The following is an 18,732-nucleotide window of genomic DNA, read 5'->3' as shown; positions in this document are numbered from 1 at the left end:
AGGGTAATCCATGGCCAAGATTGAAAGAACAGTATTAGCTGTAACTAGTGGCGGTTCCTTAATCGGATCCACGGTATGACAAGACATCTATTGGAGGAAACAAATTCGGCTTGTTCTCTGGTTCAAACCTGCATTACAAGTTACAGAAAATTTGCTTCTTATTACGGATTTATGCTCTAATAAGATAAAAAAATGCCAATACTATTTCATTATTCAATTTAGGTTTCATCAGTTTATGTGAACTAAGCCCAAAATATGTATAGGTATGAATGATTATATATAAATATGTTGCTAGTGACTTGCAATTATAATATTAGCCGTTGTTGTTGCATAATTAGATCAGTATGTGTGAACTCTTTTCGAATGAGCTAAATCAATATACCTGAGTGAAAGCCTATCAAGGTATGTCTCCCGGCCAATGGGAAACCATTTCGGAATCTGATCTATTATCCACGACAATGTAAGCCATATTTCACATATTACAGATACAAGCCAGAGTCCAACTGCGTCAGGCACTGGGTGTAAGACTCTGTACTGAAGGAACAATAGCAGAATCACAAGCCGAGCTGCGACCATCATCCTGTAAGGGCTGAGTCTGCCTGATGGTATTGCTACTTTCCTTGAGAGTGGCTGTCTAGCTTCGTCTCTCCTGCATCAGTTTGTATCACAACACGGTGTTACTTAGTTCATGACTTTCCTGGATTTCAAGTTAAAGACTTTTGAGATTTGTTACAAAGTTTCTGAATCGGGAGATAGGTCATGGTGCTTACATGGCCTTTTCAGGATCAATTGATGCATCAGTTTCAGGCCACAGATTGCCTTGTTGCACCTTCCATTCATTTGTTATCTCTGTCTTTTCATCCGACTTTGCATTTCCTGCTCCATTGAAAGCACTATGATTATTATAAGCAAGTTCCTGTGTTTTGTTTTTTAGCTTTGGAAATAATAGAAATGCGCTATTCTCTTGATATAATGGGAAAGCGAAAACATACCAGGTTCTCCAATAACAGGAATCTCTCCATTCACCTGCATATTGCGCACAAAAAATTAGAAACTACCATAAGAAACAAAAATTTTGATGAACCATATTTCTTTTTTTCCTTTCACCGCCTTTAATTTCCATGTATCAAGCATAGACTACAAGACTGACCTCGGCTATTACTACTGGTAATTTGGCATTCTCGTCATCTTCTCCACGGTCTATCATGAGCTTGTACCTTTCTTCTTCCATTTTGAACTCGTGCTCAATATCATCTATGTCATCTTCATCTTCATCCCCCTCAACTCTTGGGCTTCCTTTGCACAGCCGAAAAACGATAATTGAAAACCAAAACGGGGGAAAACCCACTCCAATTTTACTTTGTTTTCTTGTAAATTATGTAGTTAATTTCCTGTAATCAATATAAGTAAGTGTTTAAAATTAACATGTGCTTGGATGTTATACCTTTGATTCGCTTGTATCTGGTCTGGCACTGGGGGCAAACTTGAGTTCCTTCCCTCCTTTCATACTCATAACAAGGCCTGCACACTGGGAAACCACACTCTTCACAGGCCACAAACAAATCTCCGTCGACTGTATATCCTACAGAATCACCACACATCTCACATAGCTGCCCATCTAAGTTCTTCACAGGCTTAGGCTGCACCAAACGAAAGAATTTGTCAAGTCCAACATAAGCAGACTGTTAAACGTACGACAAATCAAACTTGTATTGTTTTTTAATGATTTACCTCTTCTTCATGTCCTTGTATGACCACAAGTTCGTTGCTGTTGTGAGACCCTGCAAAAAGTCCGGTGCTAGTTTCCATGGCGGGGGATGAATGAGGGCAGATCAAGTATGGATGACTGAAGTCGGGGTTGACATTTATAGCTGCTCTTCTGAATTAAAATTTTTTACATTTTACTATAATTTCTGAGACAAATTCTCATGTCGACATAAGGATTCTATCATTGGTTGCGGGGTTGCTATTTTGTTGAAGTAATACTGCAACTAAAGTTCATGTCTGAAACAGGGGAGAGTTTGCGCTTAAGAAACATATTGAATGCCTAAACATGGAGCCATCAACTTTGTGATATGAGAGTATGTTCTGATGTGGAGATAATTGGTGAAAGTTCTCTCCTTGTCAAGTCATGCAGGTGGAAGAAGCATCTCACGTTTCAGTTTCATAATGTTTATACGGCAACATTTGAAAACATTATGAAACTGGACGTTCTTCCTAAGATGCTTCAGTTCAGATTCATCCTGCTGCTTTTGTACTAATCTCAATCATTTTCAGGACACTGAGGTCTGTTCTTCCTGTGGGGAAAAAATGACTGTTTTTGTTATTTCAGCTCACCTACGCAAAAATGACAATGAGGGATGAGGGAACAGAAGGATAGGATGTCGCCACCTACCATCTTCATCATGAAGATTCAATTCTCTACAGTGATTCAATTCTCTACAGTGAAAATAGTTACCATCTCTATGTTGAATTTGATATGATAGTTAAAGGGGCACAACTTGATGATACGTAATTTTTTTGATGATCCCACTTCATCTAATCTCTCTTCGTACACGAGGGAATAAATAAAAGGCTTAAGCCTTTGGGTTTTTCTATTAGTTGTAAACACCTTTTTCCTTCTCTCTGTACCAATACAGAACGGAACCATAGAAGATCCTTATTGTTAAATGATCGAATCTGGAGAAGCTGTCTATATGGGCGGAAGCCATAGCATTAAAATTTTAAAACTCAGCATTGATCGGGTAAGTTCTTCTCTTGTCGACTGTGTTCCAATGCATATTTATTCTTGGCAATAAAATGGCACTCGTACATTGGAAAGCAGAGATGAAGCAGAAGCAAAGATATTCCTTAAATGGAACCCGGATTTTTTCTGTTCAATTATGAAACTTATTATTAAACTTCAGATTAATTGAAAAGTACTACACATCAGATGTAATCATTTAACTTTTTTTCTCCTGGATTTTCTACTATCATGAACAAGTTTTCAGTCCATTTTTTATTGCAAAGGCTCTAACCCCCCAAGTCCAAAGTGCCGCCTCAGATTTAATATCTTCAGCTTACCTATAACTCTTTTGGAGTGGTCTTTAAGTTTATTTTTCTCAATGAAGACCGCTAATTTTATAATTTTTTCCTTTACTTCACCTGTTCTAATTTCTTTTTGCACACTGATGGTGATAAGTCAGCTTAATTAATAATAAAATGGGCTTTATGGAGATTTTGTCTCAATTTCATTTTTCTTCCTTGCCTCTCTGCGTATGCGCGTGTGTGTGTTGTTTTTCCTTTCCTGAGGTTAATTTGAGCAGAAATAATTCAATTACAATGGAAGATCAAACTGTGCCCAGGTAAGAGCCACTTGATACTTTATTTTTGTTATGATTTGATCTTTTGGATTTTGTTTTGGGCAGATGAATCAAAACATTGCCTCAATTTCTATCCTCTCTAGTAAGTCTTCAGATGATTGCTTTTCTTTTATTATTCCTTGTGCTATTTCTACATGTGCTTTTGAACTTCACAACACAAGCATAAAGAGTAGATTAAACTTAGTTTTGATCACAAATGGGACAATAGACAAATCTGTAAGTTTGATTTACTTCCCAATCGTTGGGTAAATTTGAGCCAAACATGTCATTGATACATTTACAAAACTGAGAAGCTGCAATTTTGTACTACACAAAAATTTCACTTTTTTCCTTATTCATCCTAATGCATTTCTTCACCATTCTGGTTCAAGCATCATTATCATACCCCATATTGCAAATCAACAATATACACATCTTACAACAGATGTTCATCTCAAAGAATCACTATAAAAGAGATAAAAACCCACTCTTTTTAGCAGTTGATTCCACACATCTTAGTATCAGGGCCCTTAGCTTTCATCACAAATGGGTCAATTCTGACCCAAAGTAGGGAGAAAATAGAAGCCAAGAGCACTGACCATATGACCACAATGGTGGGTGTTCGGTTTTGCCTTCCCATCAAACCTTTAAGGAATGGGTAGAGATGAACAATGACCCAGAAGGAAAAGAAGAGCTTTCCAAATAGGGGTCCCCAGGATTGGTAGCCATTGTTGATTGCATCAGAGATTCCAGCAACGACACCAACAATATTGATGATTAGTATAGTGGTTGGTGGGATTAGGAGAGTGGTCCATTTAAAGGAGTATAATTCTCCAAATTCCTCATCATCTGCTGCCTTTGATGTAACAGTGAAGTTTGTGTCTATTCCAGCTAGCACCTTCAGAAGACCCTGTATGACAGCAAATAGATGTGCTGATACACCACCAATGACCCAGAATTGCTCATTTCTCCACCATTCCTCTATGCTTACTCCACTCCATTTCAACTCGAGCAGGCCCGTCGCAATGATGGAAGAGAACAAAGCAACGAAGTACAAACCGGCGAAAGTGCTTATCTGGTACATTAACCATCAAAGAATTTAGTTACATGAGCTCAGAGATCTCATATGAATCCTGGGAAAGACCATGTTAACCCAAAAAATTTAAGCTTTTAGGTGACAGTTCATAGTTAGTTTTGTTGATATCTCTACCACAATTGACAAGTCTCAAAAATGGCTTCGACTCAACCTTTAGCACTTTTAAGTGTTAAAAGTTTCTAACATTTTCTTTAGACGCCTTGACTCCTGTGAACTGCCCTATATGATATCAGCATTTATATCATGTTATTTACTTTTGAAGATTATGGAATCATGGGCATGTTATATCAAATTAGCTAGTCTGTGTTGAATTGTTTTTCAAGCAAAAGAGGGAATAGAATTGTTACCGGTGGCATGATGAACTTGTCGGTGAGCAAGCAAATAGCAGGAAGAATACAGTAGGCAAGCAGAGGAAGGGAGGTGAAGGGGTAGACAGTGGTGTTGACATAGGCAAATCGCTCCAGCCACTTGAGCTTGTTGCCACCCTTGTAGCCATACCATGCAGGGCAATGGGGACTGAAGAAGATCTCAATCGAACCCAGAGCCCAACGAAGCACCTGGTTCAGCCTATCTGACAAGTTGATTGGAGCTGTACCCTTGAATGCAGGTCTCTTTGGCATGCAGTAAATAGACCTCCAACCACGGCAATGCATCTTGAAACCTGTTAGGATATCCTCTGTAATAGATCCATAGATCCAACCCAGCTGCACATGATAAAACCAGCAACTTAGATCAGTTAAAACCTGATAGAGACTTGGTAATATAGGATACTAAGTCTCGTATTAAGCCGTTTGCATTACCTCAGTTCCCCATTCGGTTTTATCCTCATAGCCACAGCTTATGACATGAATTGCTTCTTTGAGCAGGGCTGCTGGGCTTGAAGAAGGAGGCACACCACCTTCTTCCATCAAAGTTGAAGTCACAAAGATAGATGATTGCCCAAATTTCTTTTCAAAATTCATCTGAGACATGAGCAACTCTTTATCATCTTCCATTCCTGCTAAAGCAAGTCACACAGGCACAAGTAAGAATAGCCAGCTCTGTATGGAAACCTAACTCGGTGACTAGGATTAGTAATAAGAACCTTGTTGTAGCATTGCAGACTCTGCATTTGCACCATCCTTTGCGTACTTTTCTTTCCTCCTGCGTCCAAAACATGGGCAGCAATCACAACTCACCATCTTGGGGCGTTTAGGACCCTTTGGAGGACTGTATCCATATAAAGCTTGCCTCCTGAAAACACATCCAGTTCCCACATACACAGGACCCTGGATACCATCTAGACCCTTCATGTTAATCTGCAAACAAACACAACAACTCGCAGGTTAAAAAAAAACATAAAACTAGGAAATATGGACAATCAAATGCAAGGAAGAGACAACTTGGGTATTGGTTGAAATGACTCACATCGAAGAAAACTGTGTTCCTGTTGGCATAACGATCGTTCCTGTCAATGCCATCAAATCTTTGAGGGAACTGGACATAGCAGACTTTCTTTCCAGTTTGGGGATCCATCAAGAAGCACATGGCCTCTCTGACGGCCTTGCTGTTATTAATATAGTGATCACAATCCAAGTTGAGCATGAAAGGAGCATTTGTAAGCACAGCAGAAACTCGAACCAGAGCATTCATGGCGCCGGCTTTCTTGTGGTGAGCAAAACCAGGCCTTTTCTCTCTGGAGACATAAACGAGGCGAGGAAGAAGGTTGCCATCGGTGTCGCAGCCTCCGCTGTGACCGAGAAAGACTTGGATCATTCCAGGATGGTCCTTGGTGTTGTTGCCTGGCCATGGAGTCCCATCCTGCATAATCCATCCTCCTGGTGGAACCTTCTGGGCTTTCGCCACAAGTGCATTCACTCTCACCTTGAACTCTTCGTATTCTCTCTGTCATCATCCCAACATACTTTCAGCCTTCTTCCAATGTTTGGGTAAAACAAGCTACGAAGCCAAAAGCATACGCCACAATTTTTTTCCATCAAAATATAACATACTACCTCCTTTCTAAATATATAGCTAATTTGTATATGTTAAAAAATTAGTTAAATTAATTTTTTGTTAATATTATGTGTTAGTTTCTTTAAAATACTTTTTAGTCATTTATATTAAAACTACCTTTTTTAGAAACCCTTTTAATATATAATTTAATACGGAGAATTTAATAAAAAAATCATAAATTTGGGAGTCAAAATTGGGTCTATGTTTATAATCAAAACCAATTTTCTATTAACTTTGATATTTATGATAGGATTACGATTTATTTAACATATATATAACAGTAATTTATATAGAAAAAATTACATTACAATTAAGTATTAAAAAATTATTATTTAAAATTTTTCAATGGTAATTATTTTGAAGCACCAGAATTATATTATTATAAGTTTAATAAAAATTATAATAAAATCGATAATGTCCTAAACAATTTTGATATTTTTTCCCTAAAATTTGCTAATATTTTTTTAGAAAGAAATTAATAATAAATTTGGCAAGTAATTCTAAAATTTGCAAAATATGAATAATTTTAATGAGAACGTTGGGTTAGAGCAGACCTTCATTGCTCGACGCTCCTTGACAAAAGTGGGCTGAACCTTATCTTTCAGGTAATCGATCTTCTCCGAGAAGTACATCTCCGGAGCTCGAGGCTCAATGTTGAACTTCTTACAAAACGGAACCCACTTCTTTGCAAATTCTGCTGTTTCTGAGAGTGCTTCGAACGTGCACATGGAAGCTCCATCGTCTGAAATGTAACATGATATCTTATCCACCGGATAATCCATCGACAATATCGACAGAATCGTGTTTGCCGTCACCAACGGTGGTTCCTTCATCGGATCCACCGTACTCACAAACACATCCACCGGTGCCAGGAGGTTCGGCTCTCCTTCTCTTTCATATCTGCATAATTACAATATCTTAGATGCCATATCTTAACTCAAAACCTTAAAACACACATACGAACATGATGCATATATATACACACACACATACCTGACGGAAAGACGATCGAGGTAGGTCTCACGATCAATGGGGAACCACTTAGGGAACTGATCGAGGATCCAGGAGAAAGCAAACCAGATTTCACAGATAATGGAGGTGAGCCACAGGCCTATGGCGTCATGAACAGGGTTTATAATTCTATATCGAAGGAAGAAGCCCAGAATCACAAGACGTGCCACTATCACCATTCTATACGGATTAATCTTGCTCGATGCTATTGGCACTTTCCTTGACAATGGCTGCCTCGCTTCATCTAACCTGCAACAGTATATATCATCAGTTGATATCATTCATATATATATATATATATATATATCAACCATTAAAATTCCACACAACGCACACAAAAAGAAGACGTACAAAACTGCATCTGGATCTTCATCTGGTTCAGGTCCCAAGTTTCCTTGCTGGAGTTTCCAGTCGTCCATTCTATCTTTCCAGCCATCTTCGTATTTCTCGTCTCCTCTTGCACTTCCTGTTTTGTGAATGAATATTACATCAACCAGATGAAGCGTACGTAAGTTGCGTGAGAGAATGAATGATGAAAGTTACCAGGTTCAGAAACTGGATAGGGATGAATGCGTTTGTGCAGAGAAGAGGAGAGCATCTGGTCTCCATAAGCATGGGATGATATTGGGAATTCGCCACTGACCGGACGGGAGCGGTTTCCGGCGATGACAGGAGGGAATTGAGCATTGTCGTCATCTTCAGGGCCTCTTCCATAGCTCATCTTCCCATGCAGCATGGCTTCTGCCATATGGTTATGCTTGTTCTTCTCGTCTGCGATTTTGAATTCGTGTTCAATGTCATCCACGTCCTCCTCATCTTCGTCTCCCTCCACCCTGGGACTTCCTGATCATTTCCAAAAATGCACAACATCAATACTAAGCATGCTTCATGATATATATATATATATATATATATATATATATATATATATGGACACACATACACACCTTTGAGACGCTTGTATCTGGTCTTGCACTGTGGGCAGAGTTGGCTGCCTTCTCGTCGTTCATATTCATAGCAGGGACGGCAAACCGGGAAGCCACACTCATTACAGGCGACAAACAAGTCGCCGTCGACGGTGAGTCCGACGTCGTCGCCACATATCTCACAGACCTGGCCATCTAAATTCTTCAAAGGCTTCGGCTGCAGCCACCACACACACACACATATAAGCAAGAGACCAATAATCAATCTCAAGTACTCCAAATTAAAACACACAAGGCATGAATTATACAAAGCACAAATTAAAATTAATCAGATTCGTTCAGTGATTGATTCGTTACCTCTTCATGGCCGTGAATGACGACGAGCTCGTTGCGGTTGTGAGACCCAGCGACAAGTCCGGCGCTGGCTTCCATGGCGGATGAAGAAGAATGAGAGTATGGAGTAGGGAGTGGGTGAGAGTGAAGAAGAAGAGGTTAATAAGAAGAGATCACCTAATGTGTCCACGTTGGGGTCGCTGTGGTTGGTTACAGGGTCCCCATTGCCTTCAATCCAAGCTTTGTCTTTCCTTTCTTTGTTTCCAACCGCCGTAACTCGCCGCCCTCCTGTGACTCCTCCCCAACGACCACCTTCGTTGTCATTTTCTTTTAAATATTAATTATTTTTTCCTTTTTCCTTCTTTTGTTTAGCTCTTTTTAAAATTCACTCCATCCACACCTATATTTGAAATTTGATTTAATTTCTACCGATCGCTTATGTTCTTTTATCTCTAAATTTGATTTAATTTCTACTGATCATTTATGTTCTGTTCTCTTTCTGCCTAAAGTGATACTCCTCCGTTTCTTAATATAAGATCTATTTTGTAGTATAATTTATACTACAAAGTAGGTTTTATAGTATAATTTATTGGGCTTTGTGGGAGGAGCTAATGTGGTGAGAAAGTGTTTAAATTCCTGTTAGAAGAAATACTCATATTTAGTATTTGACAGTATCTCAAATATGATTACTTCCGATTGTAAGATCCCTATGCGTAGAAAAAATTATACTACTTTTACTTTTTAATATAAAAGTTAGATAACTAAATTATGAATATTAAAAAATCAGCTAAATTAGTAAGCTGTAATAAATGAGTATTATTTTTCTTAAAATACTCTTATTAATCATGTGTATTAGAATAAAAAATGTTTAACATGTATAGTCATCGTAGGACCTCAATTAAAAAATATAATATGAAAAATAAAAATAATCAAAGTCTTATATTTAAAATCAAATTGAATCTGTAACTACCTATTCATGAGTGAGTAGTATATGATTGTATTACAGGGAACACAAAAGAGAGAGAGTGTGTGTGTATAGCAGTTTTTGCAACTAATATATAGTATATTCCGTTTGCAAAGATTAAAAAGTTACTGTCGCTTTTGATTATTAGATAAGTTTCTTTTATGCGTTACATGTTATTTGAAAAACGTGTGTGTGTGTGTGTGTGAGATTTCATGTTTTAGGTTGCAAAATGGTTTTGGATTTTGGTTATATGCAAATTTGGTAAGAAGAGCCATGCATATCCTTTTTAAACTTTTTCAAATTTTTCTTGAATCAAATAATTAACTACTATTTTTTGTTGTTCATTTAATTTTCATTTAATTGATTTGTTTCATTTTCTTTTTGCCATGTAATTCTATTATAATAATGTGATATTTCCTTAAATCTTTGCCACCTTTTGGGAGTTGTGACATGCTCTAAATCAAACACTTGTTTTCTCCGATGTTCTATTTACGCTTGAGTTTGAATATTGATCTTTGGTTATTATAATCAATTTCAGATCCAATGACATATAAACAAAATTTTCACCTTTTTAAATGTGATTTATCATTACGTCTCTTGTATTTTTCTTTTTAATCTTTTATATTTTTTTTGTTACACCTGTTTCATAAAGAGAGAAACGTTTAATAAAATCCTAACTTCGAGTGGCATAATCATCTAGTGAAGCTCTCAAGGGGAAAAAAAAATAAAAAAGAGAAAACAGGTGAAAAATTAAGAAACGTTTAAGAGAGATAAAGGGAAAAAAACTTCAGTCAGATGAAAAAGAATTTCAGCACGTGTATATTAGATCATATATATATATTTTTTACTAAAATATAAGTATCCTCCTATTGAAAGCAATCCTATTTGAGGCACTATCAGACACTAAATGTGAACACATCTCCCAGCGAGGATTCGAACCTTAGTTTACCACGTTGTGGGAGACTAGCCTCTTCCACTAGACCCAACTCCCGTTAGTATTAGATCATATTTAATACTCTAGAAACTAATCATTAATAGAAAGTTTTGGAATCTTTTAAAACTAATGGATTAATTTTTTTATAAAGAAAAATTAGATGTTATGCCTCATATGCTGTTCACATTTTTATGAATAATATAGTAATGGGTATTGATATTGATTCAGAATCAACATAGAAGTATGCTTTTGCCTCTTTTTTTTGGCTAGGTGCTATGCTGTTTAATTTCAGATGTCAATGAGATTAATTTTTATAGTATAATGAGGTTAGACTAGTTTCTACTTAATTGTATATGGTTGTCACCCTCAAAAGCTACCTTACGAAAATGATATTAGTGCTAACATTCGGTTAATGTGTGAGATTGTGACAAAATAGTCCAATATATATAATGGTCAATTAATCAATTCAGCCATTTCATCTCTGGCAAAAAAAAAAAGTCATTTCATCTAATACTCCACGATGATCCCTTTGATCCCTCTAATCCTCGATATCTGGGAGAAATCATTTATAACTAATTCACAGGTACCAATAAAAACAGTTTAAAATATTAAATTTTGCTATAAAATTTAAATAATTTTTAATATTACCTTTATTAATTATGCTAAACTCTAATATCATATTAATTTTTGTTCTCTCACTGCCCTTATTAAATATGAACATATATGGTGAAAAAAGAAAAAAAGAAGCATTTAATGCTCTTTAAAACTAACCAGAGGGAGCGACCAATGATTGCATTTTTAAGCCATGATTTAAAACTCTGTCATTAATAGTTGGCAAAAAAAAAACGCTGGGTCATTAATAAAATCAACACCATATTATTAATTACTAATACTGTGGGACACGGACTAGATAATTAATTATTGTTGATAATTTGTAATGGATCTCCCCTATAATTTTCTTCCAGCTTCATACTCCTATAGTTCCATTTATAGGACAGAGAGAGAAAATTTTTTGGTTATATTTACAGGGCAAAGAAAATTTTTTTATATGAATGTATAATTTTATTCTTCATTTATTATTGTGTTGACATATTAGAAATGACTTATAAATAAGATTAGAAGAGTATATTAAGTACTCCATTCGGTCTTATTTATAAGTTTCAATTTTGAAGAGAGTTGTAGTCCATTTTACAAGCTTTAATTTGGATTTGTCATAATATTTAATGTAATTTTTTAATTTTGTCCTTAATTATTTTTTTCTCTCCTTTACCAAATTCTCTTTTATCACATTTTTCCACACATTTTCTTTCATTTTTTTCTCATTTATTATAAGGGAAAATTTGAAAATAAAAGAACTTTTTTAATCTATTTATTTTTTTAATTAATTTTAACTAATTGCTCATTATTTACAAATTAATTATTTGAAGCCTATAATAAGGACTAAAAAGAGTATATAAATGACATGTAATATATTCAAACTCACAAACATTATGTGTTATTATAGTTTTTATACTCTCTTCATCTAAAGTATATAAGACTGAATTAACTAACTTATAAAGATTATAAAAATTACTACCTATAGTTTTTATACACTCTTCATCCAAAATATACAAGACTGAATTAACGAGTTTATAGAGGTTATAAAAATTACTTAATTTGGTAATTTATTATCATGGTGTAAAAAATGTGTGTGGCACTTTTTTGATACCCCTTTTGTTATGAGGGTACTAAATGTGATAAACAAGAAGGGTGATAAAAACTGTGAAAATAAGTAAGGTAGTTTGAAATATATTTAAAATAAGGGAGATAAAGAAGACTGATGTCCTGTATTTATAGGACCAAAACAAATTCCTTAGAACAAATTCCTTAGCAAAATTTTATATTTAGCATAGAAAGAAATATTATATTATTTTACCAAGTTACTTTTAAATACTTCAGTAGAATAAAGAGAAGTTACCTGTATAGTTGTATCATTAAAGTTGTCGCCATCTCAATCACCTTATAAAAGCTTGCCAAGAACATATTTATAGGACAAAGCAATTAATAATGGCATGCACTATTGTAAAGTGAGTACTACCTCTTATCAATATTAATATATAAAAGTTAAATAATCAATTTGTGAATATTAAAAATATTATTTAAATGAATTATCTGTAACAAAACAAATGTGTGTTGATTTTTTTTTTTTAAAGTCTTCATCAATCATGTTGGAACTAAGCCCCTTTGATTAATAAGAATGCTTTGAGGAGAAGATTATAATTTTTTTTTTAAAAAAATTAAAATCTTATATTTAGGATAAAAATGAACTTTTTATCTAATTCCCATATTTAGCACCAAAGGGAGTGATATTTTGAGCCATAAATAAATGACAATCAGTACAGCATAAAAATTATAGCACAAATTGTATGATCAAATTGAAAAGAGTCTCATACCATGATGCAAATTAAATGTGCCAAAGCCATTATGTATAAATCTTTAAAAATAGAATGACACAGATCATACTCATCTGGTCCTATTTATAAGGTAGAGAGAAGAATGTTTTTTTTTGTCCTATTTGTAAGTCACTTCATTAAATTTTCAATGTGAATATACTATTTTGTCCTTCATTTATTATAGTATAGATAATTATCTCTTTTGAAATGTGTATATATTAAATATGGATAGATTTAGAAAATTATTATATTTTAATAGAGAGTTAATACATTTTAAGGTTTTTTTTATCTATGTGAAATATGCTGGAAGTGCCTTATAAATAGGAGTATAATAAGATATATATATATATATATATATTGTGAGTGACGGAATTCACATTTTTGAAATGTTATTTTAGAATGATAAAATTAATGAACACGTAAGACGTTGCTTTCAGATCTACGAAGGATGCGCATGGGTGTTTGCTTCTATGGGAGTAAAAATATGTCAGCATTAATATTGTTGGAACCAAACAACTTTAATTTAAAGCTAAGTTACCTCCAAAACGTTAGGTATGTAAGTTGTGGCTTCTACATCCAAACACACAAATGTCATCTCTACTTTTATTTATTTGTGCCCCCATCAATATATATATAATCAAACCCTAGCCTGTCTCAGATGTGCAGAAACAGAAAGAGGGGTGGGGGCATGCATTTTGCTGGGACTGAAGGTTTTTCTGGCAATATATATGAAGGTATGGAGCCTCCAAAATCCATCGACTCACCAAATTGGCTTCCATTATTGAATAATATTCCTAATCAAGTTCAACGATTCAATTTTTTAGACCTCTGATTCGCTTGAATAAGGTTACAGTTACAGTATGTCTTCGATCTTCTCCCAAAACTCAATAAATTAAAACATGATATTTCCATATATATTTCCTCTCGAGCTCCAAGGGGAACCAACTTTATCATCATCAAGCTGATTAAGTCTGCATTTTTTTTTTTAGAACGACAGGATATGCAATTGCTATTATATTGTTATATATCTGTGAACAGGGAGGAAAGATAGAGCAAATTTATTATCATGAAGGCGAGTTTTTGTAACTCATACTTAAGGGTAACATACATACATACATATATATATATAGAGAGAGAGAGAGAGAGAGGCAGAAATTTACTCTCAAAGGTCAATATGGAAGTTTCATAAATTAAAGAGCTTAGTTTTATTTGAGGAAAAGCATAATTTTTTGTCCACAGAATCATGTAATCAAACTTGAGTTTTCTCCGTGTAGGTTTTTCATTAATGAATTAGTGTTGAGCTTGTAGTCAATTCTGATCGAAGTCTCTATTATTTAAACATCATTGTCACATCAGCGATGCGTTATTATCATATCAAAGACGCAATATGTCTAAGAATTTTGTGCAAAAATACCCATAAATGATTACGTGAGGAGCTGCTTGACCATCTGAAACTTCAATATATGATGCAATTTTACCAATCAACTCTAAAAAGAAGATACAAAAATCATCAATCAGTATTAGAGGACTAACGTAAGTTTAATAATTAAGAGTTGCCGGCGCCACATACAGTGCGACGTGTAAATGGATTATGGGAAGAATACTCACAAAGCGCTATACTACAATGCAATATAATTCCACTCATGCATCCTAATAGAGGCGCACATTGACAAATGTTGACTGTGAATGCGAGAAAGATTGAAAATTTTGATTTGGCTCGAGGTGCAGATGTGAAAATACATGCATTTAACCTAAGGTTAAAGTATATATTTAGTCCCTTAACTTTGTAAATAGTTTTAATTTGGTCTCTTAGCTTAAATAATACATTTTTAGTTTTTTAATTCTAAAATTATTAACAAAAAGCAATGACATTGAGATCTTAAATGCTGATAAATATTTTTAAATGCTAACATGCATATTAAGTTTAATTTTTAAAATAACCATGATTGTCACAAAAAGTTATCATCTAAGTCTAATGATTTTAAGGTTAAAAGACCAATGTATGTTTTTTAAAGTTAAGGGACCAAATTAAAATCTTGTGTAAAGTCATGGGACCAAATTAAAATCTTGTGTAAAGCTATAGGACCAAATATATACTTTAGCTTTGAATTTATCTTTGTTGGGCGAAATTATAGGGATAAAGTTTTATTTTTCCATTAGAGCATGCTGGTTTATTGATTATTATACAAATCCAAAGGCACCTTCTTGCCTGGGTGGGAATAGGAGTGTTCATGAAGCCCGGTTACCCGCTATGCCCACCTAAACCCGCAAAAAAATGCCCAGCCCGCCTTAAAAAAATTGGCCTGAAAGAACTATTGGGCATGTTCGGGCTAGGCAAATTGTTGGGCAGGGCTGGGCATCAGGCACGATATGCTACCCTGCCCATTTGACCCTGCCCGCAAAAATATATATAATTTTATTTATACATATTTTATTTGCCTCATATTTCTTTTCCGAATGAAACTCACTATTGCATTAATATTCAGTGTTTATTATACTTATTTATTTTTGAATGATTTTGAGAGTTAGAAACTAGAAAAACAATTAAGTTTAATAAAATATACAAACACTTTTTTTGTCATAGTTCACTCCTCCTAGCTACTACAAAAAGTAGTTTCATATTATATTAATTAGCAATAACAAAATTAAGGCTAAGTTGTCATTTCAATATAAAGTTATATTAGATTATTTAGAGGGACACAAATAATTAGTTAATTAATATGGTATATTGACTTGTTGGGCATGTAAGCCCGCCCTGCCCAACCCGCATTTGTCCAGCTCAAACTCAATAGGGCTTTTCATGAGTAGGGCCGGGCAACAGGCTGTATTTTCCAGCCCATTCATTCTTCAGGCTGGGCATCAGGCAAGGGTCCTGCCCTGCTCATGGGCAACCCTAGATGGGAACATCGCTGATGTTTTATCGTCAAAAGTTTCTTGGCTGAGTGGTACGGAGGTTGCCCTCTACGGCACGACGTATAGGTTTGATTCTGCTCCAAGCAATATTAGCTTGTGTTTAGTTTTAAAAAAAAAAAAAACCTCTATCTTACTTAATATGTAGAGAAATAAATTACAGAGTAAAATCTATGTGAATTTAATATTTAGGATATTTTATAATTGGTTATAACAAATTTGACTACATTTTTATATTTTTTTAATTATGAGACTATTTTCAATTAAAAACCAATTTTTTAAAAATAAACCGATACCACATTAAAAGTCCAATTGAGTAACGTAGATTATAAAAACTACAGTAACAGTAGTCCACACATCAGCAGCCTCAGCTTCACATGACTAAGCAACCAGTGGCCCAGATGACGATGGACCTTGATACCTGAACATAATGAGAGTCCTCAATATGCATCTTAATGAGCTTAGAAGTTCTTATTAGGCCCTGTTTGGCAAAGCAGTAGAAATCTCTTATAAACACATTTCACGTAAACTGAGATAAAACTCCTCTTATATACTTATTTCGTATTTCGTAAATCACTATTGAAAATCAACTTATAAGCTACTTATAGGCTGTTCCATACAAACCCTTAGACTCATCCAGTGTATGCTTCCTCATAACTGTGTGACCACCTTGCACGAAAACCCAACAGAACCCAAGATTTTGGTGACGCAATTGGCATCAATCTAGCTAGAAGCACAATAACCCTCTTATACTGCCTCTTTCTTCCAAGAATCCACCAATGTTCACATCATTATTACGCTCAACCTCAAGCCTAGTTAATGCCTTTGATAACACATGAGCGTCACTGAAGAAGCAATACTCTCGCTTTCTATTTATGACTGAAAAAGATTTTTCAGGTGTCATATGTTTCCCTTCACCAAGAATAAATTGCTCAACCATATCAGGCTAGCACAATGCAGTGTTGAGTCTGTATTTGAAATCATTATGTGCTAGTTTGAACCCTTGTAGGGGAGATCAATCACATTAGCAGGCTCCATTTTCCTCTTTTTCACATCACCTGTTAAGCTATATACGCATCTTCTCTTGTGTAGAGAACAATTCACGTGGTAAAGAAGTGAAACAGAAAACTCCATCACATTAGGTAGTAATGCTAAATAAAACAGAGGAGTTGGAATTAGATTGAACTATGGCCCCTAAACTTAGATCTTCAAAATGGGTTGAGCCTATTGGGTGCCGGATTTATACTTTAGAGAGTTCTAAAGGAGCTTGAATTAAACAGGCAAATCTTTTGAGGCTTAGAAATAAAAAGCTAGCTTCTTAAGGTTGAAAGCCACCACATTTAAGATTAGACCTAGGAAAGTGGACTGGCGATGTGGATACCACGGTGCGGGCCGAAGTAGCCCGCACCTTTGCGAGCTAGCAAAACCAAGGCGGGTTGGCGGGCCAGCCCGCCAGCCCGTCTAAAATTTTTTTTAAAAAAATTTATTATATTAGTATAAGTTAAATCTAGTTTGAAATGTTGAAATTAGGCTCCAAGTTTTAAACTTGAGTAATGGATTCTAATAAAAAAAATGAGAATTAATTTATAATTTTAGAAGATATTTAAGAAAAACTAACATATATTTTTTTATAAATAATTAATTTAACTAGTTTTCTTATCCAAATTAATTAAGTAAATCTTTTATGTGTGTGTATATATGACTATATGAGAATCACGTGTTCATCTAATCTCATGAAGCCGTGTATAATAATGACAAATAAATATAAAAATAAAAAATGGACGGTGCTCTTCATATAACCATACACATATATATGAAGTGTTTAATTAATTATATATATAATGATATGAATGAAGTAATGTCCATATAAAATTTGAGGGTCAAAATCATCTAACTATATTATATAATGTATTAAAAATCAGGAAAAAAAAGCGGGCTGACCCACCAACCCGCGGCGGAGTGGGCCAACAGCGGTGCGGGCTAGAGTAGCTGGCACCGTGGCGGGTTGGCAAAACGCCAACCCGAGCCTGCCTTTTTTGGGGAGCTGGTAGGCTGGCTCATATTACCGGCTCTATTTAAGATCACTCATTTTTTATTTTCATTATTTAAACCTAAAAATTTATTAAACTCACGTACCATTATTACTCTTTGTTGTGCGGATGATGCTATGCAAGCCTCTTGATTGAAAAAGAATAAATTTAAAAATGTAACTAGTTGCATGGTTTTACTTTAAAAAACGGTAATAAACAAAATATTGATTGCTATTAAAAAAGACACTACTTATAGTGAAGAACAATTTAATATTGATGATCTTGATAATAGTAATGGAGATGAAAATGGTAGCAGTGTTGGTGCTGTTAATCCTTAGCTCCTTGGTTTCTACCTTTGTAATTTGTCTGTTTGCCTCATTTAGTTGTGGTTCTTTTTGAATTTGGACAATAATTTATTAGTGTGCAAGTTTTGATTTGCATTACTTTTGAAATGTGGAACATGACACTTTATTTTATTAATATTTATTATTTGAATTGAAAATTGTAGGAGATTTTATAGTTTTATTTTTTAATATTCAAGTAGTTGAAAAAAAGTTAAAATTTAATAAAATGATATGCAGATTCTAAAAGCCCATCCTTTTTAATCTTGGCCGTCAACTCACCTTTTAAAGTCGGGCCAACTCTTATTGGCACCAAAGCCTTTTTATTTTTTTATTTTTGATAGTACCAAAGCCTTTTTAGTTATAAGAGTATCTGAGACCAATTAAAGACAATGGACCCAATTTGTAATCCACAAATT

At 34.7% G+C, this 18,732-nt stretch overlaps 2 protein-coding genes across 3 annotated transcripts; both read right to left on the bottom strand.

Annotated features, from left to right (window-relative positions):
• On the bottom strand, positions 1 to 1,833 carry LOC114719538 (cellulose synthase A catalytic subunit 7 [UDP-forming]). The gene is made up of 7 exons (XM_028905052.1): positions 1,732 to 1,833; positions 1,445 to 1,640; positions 1,151 to 1,296; positions 993 to 1,026; positions 771 to 876; positions 383 to 649; positions 1 to 128 (listed from the first exon to the last, which is right to left on the bottom strand). The coding sequence occupies exons 1-7, from the start codon at positions 1,807 to 1,809 to the stop codon at positions 59 to 61; spliced, it is 897 nt and encodes a 298-aa protein (XP_028760885.1). The 5' UTR covers positions 1,810 to 1,833; the 3' UTR covers positions 1 to 58.
• A 1,726-nt stretch (positions 1,834 to 3,559) lies between these two features.
• LOC114719529 (cellulose synthase A catalytic subunit 7 [UDP-forming]) lies at positions 3,560 to 9,096 on the bottom strand. 2 transcript variants are annotated; one of them, XM_028905042.1, is made up of 11 exons: positions 8,727 to 9,096; positions 8,391 to 8,586; positions 7,987 to 8,286; positions 7,795 to 7,909; positions 7,426 to 7,692; positions 6,987 to 7,332; positions 5,845 to 6,321; positions 5,522 to 5,735; positions 5,238 to 5,437; positions 4,785 to 5,141; positions 3,560 to 4,416 (listed from the first exon to the last, which is right to left on the bottom strand). In XM_028905042.1, the coding sequence occupies exons 1-11, from the start codon at positions 8,799 to 8,801 to the stop codon at positions 3,835 to 3,837; spliced, it is 3,129 nt and encodes a 1,042-aa protein (XP_028760875.1). In that variant the 5' UTR covers positions 8,802 to 9,096; the 3' UTR covers positions 3,560 to 3,834. The 2 variants fall into 2 exon arrangements, with proteins under 2 accessions (XP_028760875.1, XP_028760876.1); XM_028905043.1 differs by having other exon boundaries at positions 5,238 to 5,434; positions 8,727 to 9,094.
• Positions 9,097 to 18,732: the final 9,636 nt, after the last annotated feature.

Source organism: Neltuma alba, unplaced genomic scaffold (assembly GCF_004799145.2).
Source record: "Neltuma alba isolate B1F8T4 unplaced genomic scaffold, ASM479914v2 tig00011920_pilon, whole genome shotgun sequence".
Lineage (NCBI taxonomy): Eukaryota > Viridiplantae > Streptophyta > Magnoliopsida > Fabales > Fabaceae > Neltuma > Neltuma alba.
The sequence above is the reverse complement of the archived record's forward strand: the minus strand, read 5'-3'. Positions and strand labels throughout refer to the sequence as shown.

Bases quoted from the DNA above. Each gene is read 5' to 3' on its own strand.
- LOC114719529 (XM_028905042.1), bottom strand. From the start codon at position 8,801: ATGGAAGCCAGCGCCGGACTTGTCGCTGGGTCTCACAACCGCAACGAG. The intron at 5,736-5,844 runs GTGAGTCATTTC...GTTTGTTTGCAG, and splicing joins GGAACACAGTTTTCTTCGAT to ATTAACATGAAGGGTCTAGA. The intron at 5,438-5,521 runs GTTCTTATTACT...GACTTGCTTTAG, and splicing joins GTCTGCAATGCTACAACAAG to CAGGAATGGAAGATGATAAA.
- LOC114719538 (XM_028905052.1), bottom strand. From the start codon at position 1,809: ATGGAAACTAGCACCGGACTTTTTGCAGGGTCTCACAACAGCAACGAA. The intron at 1,641-1,731 runs GTAAATCATTAA...CGTTTGGTGCAG, and splicing joins TACAAGGACATGAAGAAGAG to CCTAAGCCTGTGAAGAACTT. The intron at 1,297-1,444 runs GTATAACATCCA...GGCTGTGCAAAG, and splicing joins CAGATACAAGCGAATCAAAG to GAAGCCCAAGAGTTGAGGGG.